The sequence below is a fragment of the Chionomys nivalis genome, chromosome 17, assembly GCF_950005125.1.
Source record: "Chionomys nivalis chromosome 17, mChiNiv1.1, whole genome shotgun sequence".
In the NCBI taxonomy this organism is placed as follows: Eukaryota; Metazoa; Chordata; class Mammalia; order Rodentia; family Cricetidae; genus Chionomys; species Chionomys nivalis.
This window is the reverse complement of record NC_080102.1, coordinates 36,617,467-36,643,612: the sequence shown is the minus strand read 5'-3', so window position 1 is coordinate 36,643,612 and position 26,146 is coordinate 36,617,467. Positions and strand designations below refer to the sequence as shown.

Below are 26,146 nucleotides of genomic sequence, written 5' to 3'. Positions count from 1 at the left end.
GGGTGTGGTCTCTTTTGCTTTAAAAAGCAGAGGTAGCCCTGCTGTCTTGTCTCTCCCTTGCTTCTGGCTACTAGACTCCTTTCCCATGCAGAGGGCTGCTGTCTAGGACAGTGATCTGTAAGTTTTTCCCTTTAAATAAATAACCCTTTTATTAATCATAAATCCAAACTGGCATGGGATTGTTTTGTGACTTGTGCCTTCAGAACCCAGAACAACCTGCCTAGTGGTGGCACCACACAATGGGCTGGGCCCTCTCACATCAATCATTAACCAAGAAAATGCCTCAGAGGTTTGCCCCCAGGCAAATCTGACGAGGCATTTCCTCAGTTGAGGTTTCTCCCTTCCAGTTGGCTGTAGCTTGTGTCAAGTTGGCAACAACCAACCAGCACTGGGTGCCACCCTCTTCACCAGTCCTCTGACTGATCCCAGAAGAAGCTTCCTCATACCCAGTGACCAGGAGAATGTCTCCCAGAGATACTGGCCCGCAAGCTAACAATGCCCCGACCCCACAGCTGTTGGCTCAGACCACACTTGGAAGTAGACTCCCTCCTAAAGATGCAGTCGCTGGAATGTCAAAAGGACATAAGAACACGGTCAGCCCAGCAAGCACTTGTGGATGTCACAGGCTGGCCAGGACACCTGGTACCAGTGCCACCACAGTGATGAAGAAGCTCCAGAAGCTTAAGCTTGCATGTGAAGACAGCTTCCACCTTCCCCTCCCCTCTGTACCTGTGAGAGCTGATAAGAGGGGCTGGAGAGATGGCTGAGTGGTTAAGAGCACTCATTGCTCTTTTTTTTTTTAAAAAAAAAAAGATTGATTTATTTATTATGCATACAACATTCTGCCTCAATGTATGCCTGCACGCCAGAGGAGGGCGCCAGATCTCAGTACAGATGGTTGTGAGCCACCATGTGGTTGCTGGAAATTGAACTCAGGACCTCTGGAAGAGCAGCCAGTGCTCTTAACCTCTGAGCCATCTCTCCAGCCCCTCTTTTTTTTTTTAAACAAACATTTATTTAACTTTTTTATGTTCACTGGCATCAGATCTCCTGGAACTGGAGTTACAGACAAGTGTGAGCTGCCATATGGATGCTGGAAATTGAACCCGGGTCCTCTGGAAGAGCAGCCAATGCTCTCAACCACTGGGCCATCTCTTCAGCCCCCCACTCATTGCTCTTCCAGAGGGCCTTGGTCCAAATCCCAGCATCCACATGGCCGCCCACAACTTTCGGTAACTCCAGGATCTGACACCCTCACACAAACATACCTGCAGACAAAACTAATACACATAAACAAACAAACAAACAAACAAACAAACAATAAGCTGGTGAGGTGCTGGAGAGATGGTTCAGAGGTTAAGAGCACTGGCTGTTCTTACAGAGGTCCTGAGTTCAATTCCCAGCATCCACATGGTGGCTCACAACCATCTATAAAAGGATTTGATGCCCTCTTCTGGCATGCAGGTGTTCATACATAGCACTCATACATAAAATACAAATAAATAAAAATTTTAAAAAAGCTAGTAAGAGTGTATGCATGTACCCCCTTTTAGTAATATGGGAGGACTGGCTCTGGCCACCTCGCGCACAAACACCTCACCACAGCAAACATTCAGGCCCATCTCTCTCCGCGCTGGTCCTCTCAGGCCATGAGGGGGTCTGTTTGGGAGGTCTGCCTTGCTCTTGGACCCCCTCTCCCTCTGCAAGGGGCTCTCAGCCTGGGGATCACTGAGTAAAGAGCTGAGATCTCTGGTGAGATTTCTGGTGGGAAGCTCTAAGTGGATTTAATGTGAACAGTGTCAGCCCTGACCCTGTGAGCTTCATCCTCCTTCCCTCCTTTTCAATTCCTCCTCTTTCCAATTCCTTTCTTTCTTTCTTTCTTTCTTTCTTTCTTTCTTTCTTCTTCTTCTTCTTCTTCTTTTTCTTCTTCTTCTTCTTCTTCCTCCTCCTCCTCCTCCTCCTCCTCCTCCTCCTCCTTCTTCTCTCTCTCTCTCTCTCTCTCTCTCTCTCTCTCTCTCTCTCTCTCTCTTTTTGTGACAGAGTCTCACATAGCCCAGGCTGGCCTCAAAACTGCTGTGTGGCCAAGGATGACCTTGAGCTCCTTGGTCCCCACGCCTTCAAGTATGCAAACGTTGCGGGTACGGGCCACCACATCCAGCTTTTTGTTTGGTGTTGAAACAGGGTCCCTCTCCCCTGTGTAACCCTGGCTCACTGGTAGCTGGTATTCCCTATGTAGACCAGGTTGGCTTCAAACTCATAGACATCTGCTTGTCTCTATTTCCAGAGTGCTGGAAAGGACTCTGACACTTTCTCTCTCTCTCTCTCTCTCTCTCTCTCTCTCTCTCTCTCTCTCTCTCTCTCTCTCTCTCTCTCCCTCGGTTTTTTTGAGACAGGGTTTCTCTGTAGCTTTGGAGCCTGTCCAGGAACTCACACTGAAGACCAGGCTGGTCTTGAACTCATAGAGATCCGCCTGCCTCTGACTTCCAAGTTCTGGGATTAAAGGCATGCGCCACCACCTGGCTGGAAAGGACTCTTAAAGGGCATGGAGAACCGTGTCTGACTCATACCTGGATTTCTATTTATTTATTTTATTGTTATTTTTTGGGGGGTGAGTTCAAGACAGGGTTTCTCTGTAGCCTTGGAGCCTATCCTCGAACTAGCTCTTGTAGACCAGGCTGTCCTGAAACTTACAGAGATCCACCTGCTTCTGCCTGTTGAGTGCTGGGATTAAAGGTGTGCGCCAACACTGCCTGGCCTGATTTATTTTTAAAACAGGGACTCACTATATAGACCCTGCCTATCTATATACAGGCAAGGCTCAAATCCACAATCCTCCTGCTTTGGCCTACCCAACACTGAGACTGAAAGTGTATATAAAGTAGAGCTTGAGACCAGCAAGGAAAACAAGGACCACAGAGGACTCCCAGGAAACAGGAGGATGGGAGTTCGTTGCCCCTCCATCTGTTGACAATGGGTGATGGCCAGCTTCAGTCCTCACCCCAGCATCTGCCCAAGGACACAGCCCCCAGGGCAGGCGAGACGGACAGTGGAGGCTATGTGAGGGTTCAGCATAGACACCCCCTCCCAAAGCTGACTTAAAGATACTAGGGATGATGACTTGTTCCATCCATCCATCCATCCATCCATCCATCCATCCATCCATCCATCCATCCGAGGCAGGAACTGAGGGTGGATCCCAAATGACACTGAGCCTCAAGGAGGCCACTTACCAGTGTAATAGCTGGTTGGCCCCCCTGGGACTCCCCTGGGACTCCTGGCTCTTTAGAGCAGCCCTTCTCAACCTGTGGGTTGCGACCCCTTTGGGTCACATATTAGATATCCTACATACCAGATACTTACATTATAATTCATAACAGTAGCAAAATTACGGTTATGAAGTAGCAACGAAAATAATTTTAGGGTTGGGGGTCACCACAACATGAAGAACTGTACTAAAGGGTCACAACACTAGGAAGGCTGAGAACCACTGCTCTAGTCATTTGCATGTGTTTAACACTTTGTCAGACTGTCCATCACCAAGTCCTTGCTGCCACCTATGGGTGACAAAACACCGGATTTACCCCACAGCCTTTTTCCCTTGTTGCAGCTTTCAGTAGCTGCAGTCTCCTAGTGGGGAGGATGCAGCCATATGGGCAGGGTCATCAGATCCGCTGCCCAGCCCCTTGCAACATCATTCAGGGCAGTGGGCCAGTGGGGACAATGAGTTACACAGCCCAGATAGGGGTGTCTGTGCAGGAGGCACCTCTGTAAGTTGGTCCAATACACACGCCCAATGAACGCTGCCATGCCCAGGAAAGGGCAGACTGGAAGCTAGGTAAGTCCGGCCTTGGACTTGCAGAATCTGCTCATCCTGTGGGGCAGAATCAGAAGCCAGTTCCAGGGGAGCAGTGCAGGGTGCTCCTCAGAGGCTGCCAGTGGATCGGCAGGAGAAACAAACTAACACAGCACTTACTTGGAGGCTGCCACTGGCCCTGAGGTTACTGCTTCACATCCAGGAGAGAGAGGAGCTGGCTGGAACCTGGAGTTGTCTCTGGGAAGTCTTACTTTTCTCATCACATGGACACTAAGACAGTATAGGAAGGCAAGGTCTGGTTGATGAAGGTAAGGCAATTGGGCCATGGTCCATCAGATGAAGGCACTGGCAGCGGGAGCGAGAAGGAGAGAGAGGATGAATACTGCTCACTGCAACCTTGGGGCCAGGACCAGTGGCCAGCCTACCAAGAAGGTCTAGTCTCTTTGCCTGGATTTTCATAGGCCATCTCTTTGGGCTTACTGTGGGGTTCAGGTAGACAGAGCAGGAGCAGACACCACATCTCCAGTGGCCCTCTTGATATCACCTCTGATCTCGGCTGTGGATGAAGGTCCCATTGCAGGTGTCAAGTGACAGCAGTTATCAGTTTCTAGTCCAGGTGCAATACAACAGGTGGGTGGTTAAGGAGGTGGGCACTAGACACACAGGGCCGTTCAGTGAGGGCTGCCCTCCCACCCATTCCTTAGAACTGCACAATGCAGTGTGCAGCTCAGTCTCATTTCACAACTGCTGCCAGCCGTCCACCGTAGTGGTGTCTTTCCTTTTCTTTCTACCCATTCAAACCTCTCACTTTGCTCCCGAGTCACCCCTAAGACGCTCTAGAACATCCTGATCTCAGGCTCAGCTTTGGGGATAATGCAGGACACCCCCAAACCTACTTCTTTTCCCTGTCTCCTTACAAATGGGGTTCAAACAATTACCCAATGTCCAAACTGGAAACTCAGACATGATCTTGGTGTGTCTTCACACACATCCCCACCCCACATTCAATCAAGGCTGTGACAATCCTCCCGCCTTCCTACATCCCCAGCGTAAGTATCTCTGTGTCAGTTTTCCTTTATTGTGGGCACTGCTATCTTCTGCCCAGACAACTACATCAGTCTGACTTCCCGAGCTCCCATCCAGCTCCACCCTGCAAACCAGTGAGGAACCTAAGCACAGGTGTACTCAGACCCACGCATCCGAGCTCTGAGCACCTCCTACCTGCCTAGGGTTGTCAGGTGTGCAGAGTCTGTGTGAGCACGGGTCAGCCTCATGGTAGACTTGGGTTCTCCAACCTGTGACTGCAGAGCCCCAAGCTGCTGACACCCACAGTTCTCAAACAAGATATTCTCCCAGCCTCTGATGACACTGCAGAGGCCTTGCCCTGTGACACACTAGTCTCAATTCAGTCCCCAGCTGATTTCACTGGTTGTCTAGAGGGTTCAGAAGATTGAATGACTTGTCCCAGATCACAAACTATAGTTAGGAGACCTGGAGACCAACCTAGGCTGTAGTGTGGGGGTGGGAAGCAGGGTGCCACACAGCTACGACACCATCGAAAGAAATAATAAAAAAAATAGAGAGATAATCTCAACCTCAGTAATTCTAGTTCCAGAGGTCCCACCACAATCTTCCCACATCTGCTGGACACAGATATGCTGACACATACACAAATGCATATAAATAGAAATAAAATAAATTTAGCCGGGCGGTGGTGGGACACACCTTTAATTCCAGCACTCAGGAGGCAGAGGCAGGCGGATCTCTGTGAGTTTGAGGCCAGCCTGGTCTACAAAAGCTAGTTCCAGCCGGGCGGTGGTGGCGCACGCCTTTAATCCCAGCACTCGGGAGGCAGAGGCAGGCGGATCTCTGGGAGTTCAAGGGCCAGCCTGGTCTACAAAGGGAGTTCCAGGACAGGCTCCAAAGCTACTGAGAAACCTTGTCTCAAAAAACTAAAAAAAAAAAATAAAGAAAAAATCAGATACACAGGAATTTTTAAAATCATTTTAATGTATTTCTAATAATCTTTGCCTTGTCTACCAGACAAACCATCTAAATAAATAGATGCTATACAGTCTCTTTTACCCATCAGTACAAAAATAAAACCGCACTTTGTACTTGCTGACTCTCCCCAGCACACATGACCCGTCCCAATCCCTCCCAATACATTCATGTAGTCTGAACAAAGCTCGGAGCTCATTCTGTGCAAAGTGGTCTTGCGCTGAGACCTGGCGGGCGGGTGTGGTCCGCCACCTAAAAAAAAAAACCTATACCACCTCGCCGACACTGAGCTCCTCCCCCAGTGGGCCGGAGGTGGGAGGAACTTGGCAATGAAATAACCATCTTACCAGATGATAACCACACAGCCCACATGGGCTCAAATGTGGCACTTTGAGTGTCCACACCAGAAGCTGAGGCACATTTTCACCCCAACCCACAGTGAGGGAAAAGCACTACCAACCTCTACATTCAAATGGGTGGAGTCAAGGGAAAGATAAGCAGGTGGCCACCACTCCTCACTTGAGTACTGGCCTTGGAGGGGGTTAGTGTGTGTAGGGGGGCCCTGTCCACTTGGACACTGTCCAGCTTGAGGCTGGGAGAAACCTGTGTAGCCACTCAAAGCCTGGAGCCATTCTCCCTAGGGAGCCAGACCACAGCAATCCAGAGTCATATGGCTGTCCTGAAGGATCCCCAGTCCAGGCTACAATCTTCCAGAGCTGGTGGGTTTCATAAAGGGTCACATGAGAGAAAAGGACACTTCCTGCTGTTACAGACAGGAGACAGCTGCCCGGAAGCCGCCTTTTCTGCCCTTTCCCCCCAGCCTCATGATCCAAGTTGTACAGGCATTTAGTCTCGTGCCCCAGGGATGGAGAGCATGACATCTACCAGATGCTGTCCCCAGAATTGTTGGCCAGCAAAGAAAAGCTTTAGTCACCCATCCCCACCTTCTCTGCCAGGAGTTGGGGCTCTTCCTGACTCCTTTTCCTGTTCCACCCCAACAATATCTAGATTCAGGACCCAGGATAGAGGTGAAGCAGGTCACCACAGGAGACTGCCCCCAATGGAAGCACTGAGTTAACCCTGGACAACTGAGAATTAAGGAGGAGGGGGAGACCAGGGACTTGAGAAGCTTGAGGCAAGAATCCAGACAGATACAGGGTACAGGCTCTTTGGTTTGGGAATGAGAGTCGAGGAGAGAGCCATCCTACCCTTGCTCATGCAAACTCTGCTTGTCTCCTAAAAACAGACTTAGGGGCTGCTGGGACCCAGCCACACGGGTTCCTAAGGTGGCAGGGTGTGAGAGAGCAATTTGACCTTGGCAAGGGAGTTGCCCCTCCTCAGATAGGAAGGTTATCAGCCTATAGGGAACCTGTGCAAACTAGCAAACTGCCCCCTCACCAGGACCACAGGCTTGTGTGCAGCTGACTCACCAGAGCACAGTCCAATCCCCACAAAGTATGAGGGGTCATCCTTAGCTGTGTCACTCAGGTTCGGTGGGGAGGGAACACAGAAGACAAGGGCTGCCCTGAGAAAGTAGGGGGACACTTCCTTCTTGACTGCCCACACCCACTGGCATCCATGGATGCCCAGGTCAACTGAGCTGCAGGAGAGGGCAGAGAAGGGGTAGTACTAAAAGGGCTGTAAAGTCACCTGAGTCAGAAAGAACAGGAACTCCTGTGAAGGAGGGAAGGGCCAAGTGTCTGCGATCCTGGGTGGAAGCATCTGCACCTTGCACAAAGCCTGGTTCTATCTGTAGCTGAGAGGGATGCCAACAGGCTCAGGCTGGCCCAAGCTGTCTGATCCTGTCAGTCACGTGCCAGATGTGCAAGGTGGAGTGAAGGTGCTGGGGCAAGTTCATTTGTGCTAGAAATCACGCCATGTTCACCTGTCAGTTTCTAAAGGTGTGCAAGGTTCACGTGGAGGTCTATAGACATGGGGCAGGTGTGAACAAACACACAGGCAGTGTGTGCACTCTGGAGTGGCTGGATGTGTTCATGGGCATCCCTACACAGGCCAGTACTGGGGGGACAGCACATTCAGAGGAGGCTTGGTTGGCAGCCTCTTCTCTGATCCAGGCCATGCCCTTTGTCCTGATCCTGTTCCTGGTGGCCAAAGACAGCTTCCATGTCCCACCACAAAGCTGGAGTGGAAAGTTCATAGTAAAGACCCAAGTCAAGGAATAGGGAGGGAACAACACCAGAGAGCTAGGGCGGCTGCTCAAGGCAAGGTCGGGACCTCCTGGGCTCCTCCGACTCCTAGGATTTGCCTCTGTCTGGGCAGGAGAGCCCATCCCCATCTGCCCTGGAGATGAGACCCAGACAACACTGGCCTTCCCTCCCTGTCCTGGAGGCCCCTCTGTAAACAACCCTCATGGGGTAAGGGCAAGGTGGTGGGATCTTCCCCATGCTTCTGTTTTTTGTTTTTTTTTTTAAATTTGGCCTGCTCCCAGCCCCTCCTGTCTCTGGAACTCCTCACCCAAGCCCCAAGGAACACAGTTTAAGAAGATAGGAAGCAGCTGTTCACAGCTTCCCACTGCGGTCTCGGAAGAAGCCCTCGGCAGCCTGAGCCTCACGGAAGGTGACGGTGACGGAGTTGGCGGTGATGTCAGTCACGGTCACTTCACTTGAGGGGAGCGTGGGTGTCCAGGGAGGGGGCCCATTGGCCAGGTCTGCTTCTGCTGCAGCCATGGGACAAAGACACAGGTGAGGCACAGGTTGTCACTAAGTGGTCAGTTAGTAGTAGCAGACACAGCCCATCCCCTGATATGCTTGAACCTGGATGCTTAGGAGGGCACACATGCACCTGCCCGGCTGGAGAGGGTGGGCAGGGGTCAGGCCCAAATCAATCCTCATTGCTCCACAGCTGCACATGGCTTCCAGGCCCTCTGGACAAGGGTCAGGGCCTTTCAGGCTGAGGTCTCAGGATGACTGCCTTACCCTCCTCCTCAGGGGGCTGCTCCACAGGGTCCCAGTCGCCGGCAGCCTGCAGGACATCTGGGGCTGGTGACTCCTGCAGGGAGAGCTCCCGTGGATGGCTGTGACTCTCCAGGTGGGGCCCGCTGCGTGGCGGGAACTTCTTGCGTGAGAGCCGCAGGTACTTGTGGGCCTTGCGAGGCTTGCAGAGTGGGAAGGGCAGGGTAGGCACCAAGGGGCCCTTGTCCACCAGCTCAGCTGCCCCCGCCTTGACCACCCCCTCAGGGCTCCCGCTGCCGAGTGGGCGCATCAAAGAGAAGCAGAGCTCCTCCTTGCCCTTGGCTTTGTGGGAGCTCCGCAGGTCCATGCTGTACAGCCGCTGCAGGGGCAAGCCAGGGCGCGGCGGGTCAGCCTGCCCCCCCCACTGCAGCTCCACTGCTTACACGGTAACTCCCCCAGTGTACCCATCTGTTCCACCTGCACCTCCCCTGTCCACAGATCAGGGCCCACACCTGTCCCCACACCCACTGAGCTCAATCCATCCCTTTTGGCCACAGCATGGGCCTTGCCTCCCCAGGGCTGAGGATCAGGGCTGCAGGGCTGCAAACTAAACCATAGGGGAAGGACCACAGCTCAGTGGCACAGCACTTGCCTACCACGTGCAAAGTCCTAGATTTGATTATCAGAGCTATGCAAAGTTGAAAAAATGAAAAACAACAACAACAACAACAACAACAACAACAAAAATCCCTGGATTTCTGAAGTAAACACACTGAGATTTTTTTGCCGTTTAGAGAGAAGTCTTTGTCTCCCAAGGAGCCTTGAAAGCTGAAACAGGATCTTCAGGGATGACAGAGGCAAAGGGAGAAGCTGCCTCTGCAGTCTGCAGGCAGTCCCGCCTGCAGGAGCAGCGTCCCACCAATTCTTTGCAGACAGCTGCCCTGGGCCCTCTCTAGAAGCTGGGTCTGTGCTGCCAACTCAACCTCGGTGAAGCAGAGCAGGTTGGAACTCTAGAATGGGAAGTCTGCCATTCCAACTTGGAGTAAAATTAGCACAGCTCCAGAAGAAAAAAAAATTCTTAGATTGAGACCAAAGAAGATCCCATGCCGGGCGATGGTGGCGCATGCCTTTAATCCCAGCACTCGGGAGGCAGAGGCAGGCGGATCTCTGTGAGTTCGAGACCAGCCTGGTCTACAGAGCTAGTTCCAGGACAGGCTCCAAAACCACAGAGAAACCCTGTCTCAAAAAAAAAAAAAAAAAAAAACCAAAAAAAAAAAAAAAAAAAAAAAACCAAAGAAGATCCCATATTACTCAGGGACAGCATCTTTTGCCATATGCCATCAGAGGCCATCCCAGGACAAGTGGCCATCAAACGGGGCCATGAGATCACAAACCCTCAAGGTGGAGGAAGTGATGACACACACCAGTCCCACACCACTCTCCCCTGCCTGCTGATCGCCAGGCACACATGGTATGGGTCACTGACAGGATGAGAAGGCTGCGCAGGGGACTTCAAGGTTCACAAGTCATTTCAAGGGTAGTTCCTTTTGGACCTTTGTTACCTCATCCTGAGCTCCAGTCAGAGCTGGATTCTACCCTGCCGAGTGACCCCAGGCAAGCCCCAGCCTCGCTGAGCTGTAAGCACTTCATCAGAGTGGAAAACAGAACACTAGCCTGAGTCCAACAGCACCGCCTTCTGGACTTCTGGCAGTGTGACTTCAGGCAAGGCCACAAACACACTGTGGCTTCTTCTTTGCTCTTTGATCACCCACTTGACTGGACACCCACACAATAGGACTGTCAACCTCCAGTACCACGTCACTGGCACATGAGGAGTGACTGGGCAGTAAAACTTCTGTTCCAGCCCTCAAACATCCTGAAGGGATCCACAACCAGCTGAGGCAGCACCACCTTCTGGATGGACCCACAGAGACCGTATAACACAATAACAGTTTTGTTTTCCAGGTGCTGTGTTGGGGTAGTCTGTCTCACAGCAGTAGATGACTGATACAACTACCATCTGATATAGAGAGGGAACATGTGTGCTGGGTGCATGTCTAGCAAAGGTCACTTTCTGCCCTAGGGCCAGTTTATGACAAACCCATGGGTCATCGCCACCTAAAGGCAAGCCATCTGTCTACTAAAGAGAGCCGGAGGTAATCAGGCACCAGGAGTGGTTAAACACAAACAAACTAAATGCCCAGATGCACCTTATGAAATCGAGAACACATCCTTTCACCCACCCTCTTATAGGTGAGAAAACTCAGACCTGCACAGAATCACGGAACAGTGTCTGTGGCTTCATACTCTGTTGGTGGCTATGCCAAGACTTAAGGCACCTTGAGAATGAGGACAACACAGGCTTCAGTTTTCTCCCCACCCAAAGAGAACATGGTTCTGTAAGTCTGCTATTCCAAGGTCATGTTCAGAATGCTAAGAGTGTTCAGTCCTTGGATTTTTGCAGTCCTAGCCTGCCACGCTTCCTCAGCACAAAGATCTTCGGTTATTTGGTGTTTAGAGATTTGGAGAGTCAAAAAGGCTCATCCACAACATTTCAAGCTCTCAAAGATTGGCTACATGACTACCTCAGGCCCACTAGAGTCCTCATCCCAGGCTGACCTTCCTGGCTCCGAATCCATGTGCAGCCTTTGCCCAACTCCTTCTACTGAAGCAAACCCACTGAGTGTCTTGCTGCACAGTACTCCGGCTGTGCTGGGTAAGCTGAGTAAATGACGCGAGGGCCAGTGCACATGCAGTTGGGGGGGGGTCAGAGACAGTGGTTACCTGCAGCAGAAGACGCTTGGGTTTCGGACCTCTCTTCCTATAACCTGATGCTCGGTCTCTCTCTTCCCTGGGAGTGCAAAGAAGGCGACAGAAGAAAAAGAAACTGTGACATCTAAGAGACATCACCCCCCTCCATCATGTGCCTGGGTTGGGGGACACAGGCCATTCCACACTCCTCCCCCTTGCTCTGTGGAGCCATATCAGACATTCAGCTTCCAGGGCTCAGCCTTTAGTCTGAAAACACACAGGTTCTTGCTACACTCCGGGGTCACACAGGGCTCTACCGCCTATGCCACTGAGGACCCTGTAAGAATGGAGCTCTGCTCTCTACTCTCTCTCAGAACCAAAACGACCTTGAGTGTCCTGGGCACTAAGAACTATAGCAAGCTCCTAGGCAAGGGGAGGTCGACACAGCCATTCTGTCTGGGATCTATTGGAACCTGCAGAGAAAGGGTAAGGAAGGAGAAAGACTGACCTGCAGGTGCCCTCCCAACAAAGACACCCTTAACCTGCATGACACAACTCCAGACTCCACATGGCAGTGCCAAAAACATGGGGACACCAGATCCTCTTGTCTGTCTCAGTTCACTCCACACATTCTCCTGCAGCCCTACCACGAAGACCTCACAGACAGCAGAAAGGTGGAGCAGGTGGGAGCTCGCTCATTCTCCATTAAGGTTGAATGAGACCTCCTCATCTGTGCTATCCATAAACCAGTCATCCCCAAATGTCTTAAACTGGTCTTGGTGGGAGCTACCACAGCCCTGCCAGGCGATAATCTCCTGATTGGAGGAATGGGCACCTGGCCTTGGCTCTTCCCATAGCTTTCTTTGCCACAATCTAAAACTTGGGCTTGGTGCCACATGTCTACAATTCTTGCATTTGGGAGGTAGCCAGGTCTATATAGTGAGTTTCAGACTAGCCAGGGCTATATAGGGAGACCCTGTCTCAGAAAACTGAGACAGTCCATAGGACTCTCTCAGCGACACAACCCTTTACACCAGTGCTTTTCAACCTTCCTAACGCTGCGACCCTTTAATACAGTTCCTCATGTACTGACCCGCAACCATAAAATTATTTCATTGTTACTTCATAACTGTAATTTTGTTACTGTTATAAATGATAATTTAAATAGCTGTGTTTTTCCATGGCCTTAGGCGATCCCTGTAAAATAGTTGTTTGACTCCCTAAAGGGGTCATGAAACACTACTTTAGATCAGGATCTCACCAAGAAGCAGAGAGAACAGAGAGAAACTGTGGGATAGGAATACCATCACTGACTTAAGAGCAATGATGAAGGGCTGGAGAAATGACTCAGTAGTTAAGAGCACTGGCTGCTCTTGTAGGAAACTCAGATTCGGTTCCCAGCACCCACGTGGCAGCTCACAGAATGTTTGATATGCCAGTTCCAGGGGGATCTGACACCCTCTTCTGGTATGCAGAGGTACTGCATGCACATAGTACACACACACACATACACACACACACCCAGGCATTCACACATACACATAAAATCAAATAAATATTAAAAAGAACAAGTCTTGAGGGCTGGAGAGATGCTCAGAGGTTAAGAGCATTGCCTGCTTTACCAAAGGTCCTGAGTTCAATTCCCAGCAACCACATGGTGGCTAACAACCATCTGTAATGGGGTCTGGTGCCCTCTTCTGGCCTGCAGGCGTACACACAGAAAGAATATTGTACACATAATAAATAAATATTAAAAAAAAAAACCAAAATTAAAAAAAAAAGAACAAGTCTTGTAAAAACAAACAAAAAACAAAACAAAACAAAAAGGAACAGTGATGACACATCCTTTGAATCTTTGAATGTGCTTCCAGAAGTCTTTGGGGAGAAGTAATAGTGTAGCAATGAGGGACTGATCAGATCATGCCCTCAATGTCCCAGCTTCTATAGGCAAAGCTCCTGGACAAGCCCCCTAACTGCTCAGGGGGTTTAGATTCCTCATTCCAATAACAGCCTCATTCCTATGTCAAGAGATTACCATAGGAATCAAATAACAAAAACAGTTGTCAGTATGCTGGGTGGTGGTGGTGCATGACTCTAATGCCAGAACTTGGGAGGCAAAGACAGGCTGATCTCTGAGTTTGAGGCCAGCCTGGTCTACAGAGTGAGTTCCAGGACAGCCAGGACTGTTAAATAGAAAAACTGTCTTGAAAAACTGAAAACAAACAAATAAAAAGGTTGTGAGAACCAGACACAGTAGCACACAGACTAAGTCCAGCAAGTAGGAGAAAGAAGAGGGTAAAGCAGCCACAAGTCCAGGTCGGCCAGGGCTAGCGCGAACTCTGTAAACACAGGCATGGTGGGGGAAGAGAACCAATGCAGGTCATCATTAAATCTCACACACGCACTGTGGCACTCAGGTGCCCCCACCAAATGTAGTTTAAAAACGACAACAGGTATGCCACACTCTGGCACAGGTGGGAACAGGGAAGCCATGGGAAGGTGGGATCATGACTGGAGGTCTAAGGTCAAGCCGGAAGCCTTCCTCATATCCCTGGCTTTGCTTGGCCTCATCAGCCTTCCTTCTTTGACAGGGAGGGTCAGATGCTGCCATTCCCACATGGGATACATCTGTCAATGCTTCTAAATGAATCCTCAGCCTGGGACCAGGAAGTCACAGGAGGGCAAAGCTGGCAGATAGGGCGGATACAGGAACAGGTCTTAGATGCCCACCACCTTTCCCTGGCACACACAGCCCAAACCACCCGGCCCTCTTGCCCAGGGCTAAGCCACTGGTTGGAGCAAGGCTCAGCCCAGGCCCAGAACAGGCAGGGCCCTTACTTCTCCTCGTAGGCCATGACAAGGCGGGGGTCCAGAATGTGCTCCTCTGGCTCCCATGTGCTGTACCTGGGGAGAAGAACAAAAGATCAGAGTTGCTCGGCCACCAGTGTCCCAGAGGTGCAGCTGTGCTCTGTGCCAGCCTACCACATAGCCTTGGCCTGGCCTGTGCAGTTATGAGAGCCTTAGCCACAACTCCATCCTACTGCAGACTCCAACTAGATCTCTCATCCTCCTGAAGCTTAAGGATGCCTTTGGCCCTCATCCCACAGCCTGGCAGGGGCTCTGGGGCTAGCCAATTTGGGTTCAAATCCCAGCTCTGACCCTCGCTGACTGTGTAACCTTGAGCTACATACTCAGCAGCCCTGTGCTTCCGTGTCCCTCCTTGTGAAGAACGCAAGGACTGACTAGAGGTCTCAGGGCTGTTCACAGTAGTGGCTGGCTGAGAGAAAGGGTTTTGCTATTTGTGTTTTTTATATTGCTAGGCCCCAGCTCCAGCTGCAGCCATCAATCAAGGCCTGCAGCCCCTTCAGCCCCTTCTCTCTGAGCCTGGCCCACAACAGGTGTCTGACTTATATCTTTTTTCTTTCCCCCAGAGACAGGGTTCTCAGTAGCTTTGGAGCCTGTCCTTGAACTCGCGCTATATAGACCAGACTGGCCTCAAACTCAGAGATCTGCCTGTCTCTGCCTCCCAAGTGCTGGGATTAAAGGCGTGTGCTACCACCACTGCCTGGCAATGACCAATATCTTAAATGAACAAAAATTAAAATTCTAAAGCAGTAAGTGGGAATATAAGTAGAAAAATCGCTGGGCAGTGGTGGCACATGCCTTTAATCCCAGCACTCAGGAGGTAGAGGCAGGAGGATCTCTGTGAGTTTGAGGCCAGTGGGTGCCAGGATAAGCTCTCAAGCTACCTACATAGAGAAACCCTCTCTCGAAAAAACAAAAACAAAAGATAGATAGATAGATAGATAGATAGATAGATAATGCCTGGGTGTGCTGGTCTACATACTGAATTCCAGGTCCGCTAGAACTACATGGTGGACCCAATCATAATTAAAAAAAAACAAAACAAAACAACAACAAAAAAAAAATGTGGCGCTCAAACATACCACTCCTGGTGCATGCACTCAAAAGACTACTGCAGAGATACTTGTTCTTCTGTGTTCTTTCTGCTCTCTTCATCATGGCTAGGAAATTAAATCAGTCTAGATGCTCATCAGTTAATAGCCAGATAATGAAATGTGGCACCCATATGCAAGGGAACGTTATTCAAATGTAAAGAAAAAAATAAAACACAGAATTCACAGGAAAATAGATCGAAGTGGAAAATACACAAAATGAAGTAGCCCAGGCCCAAAAAGAAAATGCCACATGCTATCACACAGATGGAGCCTAGCTTCAGATTATCAGATTTGCGTTAATTTGAAGTGCCTGTGGAGGTCAGGAAACCAGAAAGATCCCAGGAGACAGAAGGAAAGAAGCTTTGAAGCAGGAACAGGGGAGCAGAATGCCAGGGTAGAAAAAGGCATAAGTGAGGATGAGAGCAAGAGATGGGGGAGAGTTCACCAAAACTACAGATGTATGAAAAGCCAGTGGAAAACCCACCAATCTATAAGCTAGTTTTTAAAATATAGAGGTTGGAGATGGCTCAGCAGCTAAGAGCACAAGCTGATCTCGCAAAAAGCAGGGATTTCAGATCCCAACACCTAGGTCAGATGTTCACTACTGCTTGTCCTGCTACCTCCTAGGGGCTAGTGCCCTCTTCTGGGCTCCCTGGGCACTTGCACTCATGTGTACATAACCAAACACATGCAGAACCACCACCACCACCACTACTACTAAAAACACACACACATATATGTTTTTTAAAGAGGTTAAGGGTTGGTAATATGGCTCAGCAGGTAATATGCTGCCTAGCTTGACTATCTGAGTTTGATCCCTGGTATTTTCCAGGTAGACAGAGAGAACCAAATTGTACTCTTAACAACCACAGTGAGACTCAAATGTACCTACACATACACACACACACATACACACACACACACACACACTATTTTTAAAAACATGATCATGAATGGAGGTATCCTATGTGAGTGGATGCTGCTGCCCCCAGAAAGTACAGGTTATTAAATGAAAATCTCAGTGCCAGGCATGAGATGCCTCCCTATGAGTTGTTTGACAAGAAGGCCTGAGGGCCCAAAACAAAAGCATTTGTCATTGCTCTTGGTTGCCCACCAAAATTAGGTAGTAGGACCTTGATGTTATAGACACCGCATATTTTTATTATAGGACATAGATAATCAAGCTAAAACTGACCTGGGAGTTTCTTATTAGTTAGCTTTCATAGTTCTGAAAGATTCCAGACTACTTGGGAGAAAGCCACTGATAGTCTGACCCAGAGATGATCCTCACTTGCTCTAATACTGACTGGCTAAGCAGGATGCTGCCAACGGTGCAACAGAGGTGTAAATGGTAAACAACCGACTGCTTTCCGAATTGATTGGAGGCCAACTCCGCAGGAGAAAATTTATGCTCAGGGCTGTTAGCCTGGTTATCATAGCTCCTAGGAGGGAACCTACCTGTTGTTCTGCTAAAGGGACATGCTGTCAAACTGCCTTCTAAGTATTTGTTTAAACCCGTAGATCTGTGCTGCTCCCAATCTTAGAGAAGAAGCTTTTTGCAGTAGGTAGAATTAATGCAGACTCAAAAATGGTCAAAATTGCCGGGCGATGGTGGCGCACGCCTTTAATCCCAGTACTCGGGAGGCAGAGGCAGGCAGAACTCTGTGAGTTCGAGACCAGCCTGGTCTACAGAGAGAGTTCCAGAACAGGCTCCAAAGCCACAGAGAAACCCTGTCTCGAAAAACCAAAAAAAAAAAAGTCAAAATGCAGTCAGGTATGGTGGCGCACACCTTTAGTCCCAGCACTCGGGAGGTAGAGGCAGGTGGCTCTCTGTGAGTTTGAGGCCAGCCTGGTCTACAGAGCGAGTTCTGGACAGCCAGAGCTGTTATACAGAGAAGTGTTGTGGAACAGAGCATTCCTGTAAGTGTGTAAAGATGTGCTGCTCCACCTTGCCTGCCTAGGGCACCTGAATGGTCTAACAAACAGGTGAACGGCCAATAGCTGGGCAGAGGAGGGCAGAGAGAAATGGGGAGCCAGCCAGACATGGAGACCGCAGGAAAGCAGGATGGGTAGCATGTAGATGAGGTAAACAAGCCTCACGGCAGCACATAGATTAACAGAAATGGGTTGTTATAAAACCTAGCGAGAGGGGGGCTGCGATGGCTCAGAGGTTAAGAGCATTGCCTGCTCCTCCAAAGGTCCTGAGTTCAATTCCCAGCAACCACATGGAGGCTCACAACCATCTGTAATGGGGTCTGGTGCTCTCTTCTGGCCTTCAGGCATATACACAGACAGAATAGTGTATATACATAATAAATAAATAAATATTAAAAAAATAAAATAAAATAAAACCTAGCAAGAAACAAGCCTAAGCTAAAGGCTGGGCATTCATAATTACTAAGTCTGTGTCATGGTCTCGGGGCTGACAGTCCAAAAAAGCCTGCTACAAAGAAACTTTGTCTTGAGAAAAAACAAACAAGAAAACAAAACAAAACGAAAATGTTGAAGTGCTGAGAATAAGTTAAATTTTGAGCGTTCAGCCTTAAACAGGACATCTATACTAGCCCTCCCCCACAAATCTCAGGAAACATCACAGAAGAGCAGGCAGAGGATAAGGAATGCTGTAGATGCTGTAAGAACAGCGTATGGCTACCACTACCACACTCCTGAGCGCACAGGAGCTGTGGCTATTCACACAAAATGGAGGCTGTCGACGCTTCAGTGTAGATGAGGGCAATGCACACGAACTACGCCCCTAGTCCACAGCTGCTGGGAAAGACGCCATTTTTCTTCAGAGGTATGGCTACTGGGAAGACACCTATAACCCAGTAAATAATCCCAAATCCATGTATAAGCAAGCAACCACAATTAAACTCAGTGACTATAAATACGTGTGTGCACACGTACGGACACCCACACACGAACATGTTGGGAAGAAAGGTTCCAGGAAAGGAGATGAAAGGGACGTTAAAGTCAGGCGCACACCTTTAGTTCCAACACTCCCAAGGCAGAGGCAGGATTTCTAAGTCCTGGAACTCCCTCTGTAGACCAGGCTGGCCTCCAACTCATAAGATCCGCCTGCCTCTGCCTCCCTAGTGCTGGGATTAAAGTCGTGCGCCACCATGCCCAGTGATATGTATTTTTTTAAAAATTAAACCATGGCCATGTTCTGTGATTCAGGTCAAGGGCATCCTGGGGAAAGTGACAACTGCCTGGGAGGTCTCATGAGCAGGGAGAAAGGAGGCAGAGACACCCTAACAGCTAAAACCTTTCTCTGAAGTCTCAGGGACACTGAACCAGGAAGAGGGAGAGAGGCAAGCGCCCAGGCACAGAACTCTTCCTTCCTTCCTCCTTGTTTTCAGCTGACCAGTGGATATTGGGCAGCCTCCTGAGGTTCGTCAGCCCCTGTGTGCACTCCTCTCCCTGCCTGGCAGCCATCTCCCAACCATCCTTAAGAACCAGGTTCTGGTGGATTCCTGGCCCAACTGGTCCTTGCTAAGCAGGACCAATTCAACTACGAATGCACCCAGCTCAACTCAGCACCAGGTGTTCTAAGAAAGCTGCTGAGCTGACCCCCACCAGGGCAGGTGGAAGTCAAGCCTTCTGCCCTCCCGCTCCTATCGGCCCATTCCTTACTGCTGCAGCTACTGTGGGATTCCTACCCTTCTCCGCACTCAATTCCCTCATCTAAAGAACAATTGCCTCCACTGACTGTCACGAATGCACCAGTCTACTCTGAGGAATCCCGTAATATTTCACCGAGGTAGGTTCTTAAATAATCACTCCAGTTTACGGATGGAAAAAAAAAGAGGCACAGAGATTAAGCACCTTGCCCAAGGTCACCTCCTTGGGCTCCCCACAAGCTGGAGCATCCCTGGGGGAGGATCACTGCCTATTATCTAGTCTTTCTTAGCCATGAAACAACAGAAAAGGGCAGTCAGAGTCCTAGAACCAATTCCCAAGGCAGAGAAGGGAGCAGCAGGAGGGATGGAGGTGGGAGGACCGCTAATCCCCCCCACCTCGAGGCAAAGTGAAGCAGCAGGGTCTTGGAGAAGGGTTCAAAACTGGCATCAAAGTGACGCTGTAAGCATCTGGTGCACGAGCCGCGCTCGCGCACTCAAGCACAGGGTGAGGGTGGGAGCCCCATCACTGGAAACCTACATGGGCGGGCACGCCTGCCGGCTGGAGATAAACACGACCACGTGACCTTAGTCCCGCCCCACCGCCCGGTAAACAAGCTCCGCCACCGCACCCCAGCCCCCGCTCCTCTGCAGTCCCCGCGAGCTGGGGTCAGGCGATGGGGTGGGGCGCAGCACCCCAAGCAGGACAGGTCGCCCGGCCGTAGCCTGCCGTTCCAGAGTGGGGGAGGGGCCTGCTGAGCAGTACGCAGAAACCGGGCGAGTTGGCGAGTTGGGGCCACGCGGAGCCAGGTCAGCAGCAGCTCCATGACTCCAGTTTCAACCGCCCCAACTGCTGAGTCTCATTCTAAACCGGGTTTCCCTGTAATCCCTTAGCTTTGAGTTGGGGAGAAGATTCGATGTGTTAAGCCACATGACGCACGTACTTATAAAATCCAAGAAAATTAAACCAGCTTCAGAAGCCTGGAGTTGCAGGCATGGCTGCCAGGGCTAAACAAGGCTTCTTGGCCTAGAGAGGAGGAGGCACCCTGCTCTGTACCTGGCTTCCAGGATGCATTGATTCCTAGCAGGCTTCACTATACATGAGGAAATGGAGGCACAGCCTGTCAATCATAACCAAAGTTTCTAAGGAGGCATGATGGTCTGACACTAGAAAAGCTAGCAGCAAGACACCCCTGGGCCGCTTTAGTGGCGCTGGCCACATATTCCAGGGGTAGATCAGAATCTAGGACTCTCCATCTGTAAAAGTGGGCGATGCCTGGTTTTTACTGGGGCTCTCGCACTGGCACCTTGGTAAATGACGTCATTACTGAAGCTCCAAGGAGCGTCTTTTTGAAAAGATGGAGCTATATGCTTGGGGAGTAGCAGGGTGCTGGGCAAATAGGTAAAATGGAGTACCCAAGAGTCTTCGAGTCAAACAGAGCACCTGATGCCCCCGGAAGATCCAAGAGTTCCCTTCTATTACATTACTAGAGGGGTGGCGTCATTTGCCTTTTGCTGGGGGGAAAATGGACAGGAACAAAATGGCTGCAGTGGCCTGGCAAAGGTACCTTCCTGTCACTATTACACTAAGTAGGAGGACCCAAGCCAGACAACACCCACTCCCCACATTTTCTCAGCCTCTGCAAAGCAGCTGGACCTGACCCACCCAGGCAGCAGGCATCATATGAAATGGGGATTATGAGGTGGGGTTAGCAGTCATGTTCCTGTCGTGACCTCAGTTTCGCCGTCTGAAAAGACTATATTATTCTGAGCAAACTTAAAACTCCTATTTGGAATGGAATCTTTCCTTCCAACAAAAAACACAGCCTACAGGCCCACTCAGCTGATCCTGTACTTTTAGTTTAACACTGAGAACATCGGTTCTGTGAGAGGCTTTGGGGTTCAGTATTAGGAGAGCAGCAAGTAGAGGCTGAGGAGTTGCCCAAGGGCTCCTAAGTGCCCACTGGGCAGCCAGGCCTGAAATCTAGAAGCAAAGAGAGAAGAAGGCATCACCCTAGGTGATCTAGCCAAATGACTTTGGGAAGAGACAGGAGAGCTATCAAGGCCCTTGCTCCCCTTCTCCTCAGGGAAGCTGTGGATGTGGTCAGCTGCCTGCAGACAGCAAACGGAGCCCTGTTCCAGCCACTGGCTGTGCCCCCTTTCCTGCATCCCCTCTGTCACTGTTCCCAGGCCAGATGACCACTAGGGACCAGTGGAGGGAAGACAAATGTGTTACCTACGTGTTATCATCAGCACACCTGGATGGCCCGTGGTCCACTCTGAACCAATGCCCAGGCCTTTCACCCTGCCAGGCTAAGCAGCCTGTAAGAGAAATGAAGTCCTAGGCACTGAACCCACTTCGTAGAGGGGAACACTGGAGGCACTTGGGTACTGACTTCCCCTCTTCCCACCATCCCTCCATAATACCCCAGGACCGAATCACAGGTCAGCCCTCTCCCACTTCCACGCGCCCCCCCCCGCCCCCCACACACACAAGAGGGAAAAGTTCCAGGGCTGTCTGAGCCATCAGGAGAGCAGAGGGGGTTTCCAGAAGCCAGGCTCTAGGAGGCAGGGCAGAGCGGTCACAGACGAGTAGAGAGGTCCTACATGTAGCTTGTTCCCAACCCCAACAACTCTTTGGTTAGTGAGAAAGTTCCTCATCAGGCTCCCAACCAGAGGTTCATTTGCCGTACTAGGTATCCCTCCTAACTCTCTACCCCACAATGCCAGGAAAGAATATTGGAAGACAGAGGAGAGGCCTGAAAATGGTCAGGCTTAGTTCAAGTCCCAGTTCTGCCTCCCCTTGCTGTGTGACCTAAAGCAAGTTGCTTCTGGTCTCTGACTGTTTCCTCAGCTGAAAAGCTCAGAATCACATCTATTTAAAAAGAATGCCTGGTAAGTTACTCTGTAGACAAGAGAGTGCCATCCAAATACAACAAGACCCAGGTTCTGTCCCCATCCCCCAGGCACTGCCTGGGGATCCACCGCCAAGATTCCCATCTGACCTAACATTGTAATTGCTCCACATGGGACCCCCTTCACTTGGCCAGCAGTCGTTGAGGAAGCCAAGGTGCTGGGTCTTAACTCCCATGGCCAGAAGAAAGGGGGCAGGATGAGGGGACAGCCAGGACACCCTCTAGCAGAGGAGACCAGAGGAGTCCCCAAAAGCTGGTGATTTAGTCAGGACTTGCTATTCAGTCATAAAAGCAACAGGGGCTGAAGCCAGCATGGGGAGAGGACGACAGGTAGGGGACACACACAGGAGCCTTACTTGGGGGGCCATCCTTTCCACTTCACCAGATACTCGACTTTGCCCTGGGAAAAGAAAAATGGAGACAGTGAGATACACACCCCTACAACCCTGCAGGACAGTGAAGGCCAAGAGACCCTCAGTGGCAGTATAATATCACCAACCTACGGACGGCAAGGCTCCCTCTCTATCAGATCCTCAACCCAAGGGACAACTCCCCCAAACTCTGGCTACTATATGACCATCCCATAGCCCTCCCTGCTGCAGCATGGAAGGTACATCTGGTCCCAAACATCCCTGGAACCCGAGACGGGGTCACGTCACAGAGGGAAACCGAGAGCACATGGAAACATGTATGTATAGCTACGCACAGCAGCCCAAGTCCCAAGCTGAGACCAGGATCCTAGCTCTCCTCTCTGGGAAAAGCTGCTTACAGGACCCCATTGAAAGGTGGCCGTCCGTCCGTCCCTCGTTAGAAACTGGAGTCTGAAGGAAAACGGGCCTTAAGTGCCCACCCCAGCCCCATGCACTGGGTGAAGCATCTCCACACCACGGCTTTGAGGTTAATCTGTAGCACCTTGCTAAAGCTTTCCTCCCTAGCACCACACAGTGGACAGTTCTTTATAAAAAGCACCTAGTCTGCCAGAGGCATCTGTATTGACTTCCTCATTCATCCTGCCTGCATCTGTGCCCTTTGCCAGAACGCCAGCACTGAGAGAAACAAGGGAGCCTCGGGCTCAGAGTGGTACCTGGAACATCCTGCAGCTTCAGTTTAGGTTTGGAGAGCTGAGCCGAACGAATGAAGGGTTCCTTCCCTCTTTGACTACCCCTGTGCCCTGTCGGAGGACATGATGGCTATACCCGTTTCAGTCTAGTATCCTGGGCAGGCACTCTAACCAATAGACAGTCACAGCCCCACGCCACCCACTCCGGGCCCACCCAAAGCCCTGCAGAGGATCCCACAGCAAGTGCTGTCCAGCCCGCACTTCAGTCAAGCGGGAGAATGTGGCTGCCAGGAGCCTCTCAAGGAGTTGCAGGGAGAAAACGGAAGGGGACCCTCGACAGACCCAAGAGAAGAACTTTTTTTCGCCAAGCATATGCCCAGATCCAAGTTCACTCTGGGACGAGCCCCTCGGCGGGCACGTGCACGAAGAGCGTAGACTTGAGATGCGGACCGGAAACTCCTGGCTGAGGTGTGTGGTCCTGAGCGCGGCAGAACCGCCTCCTTAAATCTCAGGGTGTGAGTGGAAGGCCTTGGCAGAGGGGGGCGGAGCTTCGAGGATGCCCCAACAACAGTGGCCCGGGCTGCGGAGCGGCACCCGGCTGGTCGGTGGGGGAGGGGAGGATTGGGGAAGGAGAAGAAAGGTGTGCCCGAGCTGGGGGTGGGGGGGGGGATTGGGATCGGGAAGGTCAAAGTCCAACAGGAAAACTTCACAGGCCAGAGAAGACTTTCCCAAAGCTCTGCTGCCAACTTCAAAGGGCTTGGTACTAAAACTCCGGAGGGCCGAGTTCGAGACTCACTTGGGCTCTAACGCACTAGCAAGTTGCTTCCTCAACTTGAGCTTTAGTCTCCTCGAAACTGAGCGTAAAGGGAATGAGGCGGAATGGAGTTCAGAATCTCCAGTCCCGTCCTCATCTCCATCCCAGACGGCCTCAGAAGCACCAGCATCTCAGGGCAGCAACTTTAACTCTACTGGCCTGCCACAGTGGCGGGGAAAGTGAGGGACGGGGGTGTGAGGCCGGCCAAGCAGCGCCGGGTCCCCAGGTGTCCCCCGCACCACTTTCCGCTCTGCCCGACCTGGAGGGGGCGGTGCTGGGGAGCAGGAGGCGACCTCGCCGCGTCGCGGGAGCCGCCCCCGAGCAGCCTCACCTTCCGCACGCGCTTCTTCCGGATGCTCTCCACCGCAAACACCTGCTCGCCTATGGCTGACAGCTCCATGCGGGGCGGCGGGCTACGGGCCGGGGGCCGGGCCGGGTCGGGGGTGGAGCTGCGAGGCCGCGGCTGCTGCGCGCGATGCTCGGGCCGGCGGGGACCCCGTCAGGCTCTGCCCGGCGCGCACGCGCACGCGCGCACACCCCCTAGCGCTCCCTCACGCCGCCGACGTTCCATTTTTGAACCTGCGCAACGTTTTCCTCAGCGCCGGCGAGCGGGTGCGCGCGCGCGCGGGCGGGCCTCGGAGAGCGCCCGGAGGGTCAGCTCCGCCCCTCGCCGCCGGGACTCCGCCCCTCGCCGCCGGGACCCCGCCCCTCTCCCTAACCCCGCCTGCTAGCCGAGTTGGGCGGCTGGTAGCGCGTCTGATGCTCCCGACTTGTTTGGAGCGTGGGGTGGGAGCGCAGCCGTGTGCGGCGCATCCCATCTCTCTCCTCGGCTTCTGAGCTGGCTGTGATTATTTTCCTGGAATCCTCCCAATGATTCGGAAGGTCCAAAATGGTGTGACTCTGAAGCCCGGAGTAGCAGGCCTGTAATCTCAACATTGGACAGCTGAGGCAGAAGGATCAGGAAGGAGTTCGTGGCCAGACTGCACTACATAAGACCCTGTCTCAAATAAATAAATTAAGACAGGGGGTGGAGAGGCGTTGTGTTTAAGAGCAGTTGCTGCTCTTTTCAGAGGACCTGGGTTTAGTTCCCAACACTCGCATTATGATTCACAACTATGGTTCCAGGGAATTCACTACTATCCTCTGATCCACGTGGCTCGTACGTGGGCAAGCAGGCAACCACTCATACACTATTTGTTTTAAAAAAATATCTTAAGACAGAAGGTAGAAGCTCACGTCTTTAATCCCAGTACTGAGGCGGCAGGGTCAGGCGGATCTCTTGTGTTCGAGGGCTATGGAGAGGAGGGGAGTGAGAGACCCTGTCTCAAAGAATAAAATAAAATACAAACGAAATTTTAAAGAATGGTGTGGGGCCGTGTTATGCAGATAGGAAACAGGCAGAATAAGCCGGTCATTTGTTTCCTTTCCCACAAAGGAGACCAGGCCGGGTGGGGACCGCGGCGCGGTAGGAGGGGCGGACAGCAAAGGTTTCCCACCCGGAGTGCGCAGTCCCGGCAGGCCTGAAGATGCCTCTGCGCCCACCCCTCCATGCTTCCACCCATCAGCCCTTCCCCAGTCCTAGCCGGTGGTGTAGAAAGCACGGGTCACACACGTGAGCGCGCTACCCAGAGAGCCCAGGCTAGCAGTAACAAGTCGTCTCAGGTGGAGACCCCTTTTTTTATGGCAGCCGACCCAGCCACGGACTAGACTCCCTAGGCCTTCCTCCACCTCCTTGGTTTTCTGAACTTCGGTCGTGAGCAACGAACTAACTCCTAATCCCCGACCCAGCCCTAAGGCTTTCTCTACAGTGGAGATGAGGTCGGAGTCGCCCCCACTCCGCCCGCTTCTCCTCATTCCTGCCTCTCCGACCTCCCGGAGTTGATTTAGGGCCGCCCCTCAACATCACCACCCCCACAACCCGGATTCTTAACTACCTCCTCTCCCTGCGTTCCCCTCCCCCAGCCCTGTGACCCATTGAGCTTTTTACCACCAAACCCGACCGAGTCACCCAGTGCTTAGTTCCCTATTCTTAAACTCTAAACACTTAAGTCCGGCGAAGACACAAAAGAGAATACTAGATTGGCACGTGAGTTTTTACCAAGCGCAAAGGAAGCCTTAAGGCAGGGGACGTCAAGACCCTGTCCCGAGAGAAAATTACCACCATCGAGAACTGTATATTCCGTGGAAATATCTGCTAAGAACAACGGTACAATAAAGACATTTGCAAAGACAGACACTAGGAATTTGACCATCCCTGAGGGGAATTCCAAACGAGGAACTGGGGATCCGGGGCTGGGGTG

General features: G+C 51.5%; 1 protein-coding gene across 4 annotated transcripts; it reads right to left on the bottom strand.

Moving 5' to 3' along the window:
• Nucleotides 1-5,813: 5,813 nt before the first annotated feature.
• Nucleotides 5,814-24,475, bottom strand: Cbx7 (chromobox 7). Of its 4 annotated transcripts, XM_057792143.1 has the most exons (7): nucleotides 24,178-24,475; nucleotides 23,057-23,143; nucleotides 22,329-22,372; nucleotides 14,317-14,382; nucleotides 11,512-11,578; nucleotides 8,752-9,106; nucleotides 5,814-8,492 (listed from the first exon to the last, which is right to left on the bottom strand). In XM_057792143.1, the coding sequence occupies exons 2-7, from the start codon at nucleotides 23,063-23,065 to the stop codon at nucleotides 8,335-8,337; spliced, it is 699 nt and encodes a 232-aa protein (XP_057648126.1). In that variant the 5' UTR covers nucleotides 23,066-23,143; nucleotides 24,178-24,475; the 3' UTR covers nucleotides 5,814-8,334. The 4 variants fall into 4 exon arrangements, with proteins under 4 accessions (XP_057648126.1, XP_057648124.1, XP_057648125.1 ...); XM_057792141.1 differs by lacking the exon at nucleotides 23,057-23,143; XM_057792142.1 differs by lacking the exon at nucleotides 23,057-23,143 and having other exon boundaries at nucleotides 5,814-8,489.
• Nucleotides 24,476-26,146: the final 1,671 nt, after the last annotated feature.

Coding starts and splice junctions, on each gene's coding strand:
- Cbx7 (XM_057792141.1), bottom strand. CDS start 24,246: ATGGAGCTGTCAGCCATAGGCGAGCAGGTGTTTGCGGTGGAGAGCATC. Junction 22,373..24,177: donor GGAAGAAGCGCGTGCGGAAG/GTGAGGCTGCTC, acceptor TTCTTTTCCCAG/GGCAAAGTCGAGTATCTGGT. Junction 8,493..8,751: donor GCAGCCCCCTGAGGAGGAGG/GTAAGGCAGTCA, acceptor CCATGGCTGCAG/CAGAAGCAGACCTGGCCAAT.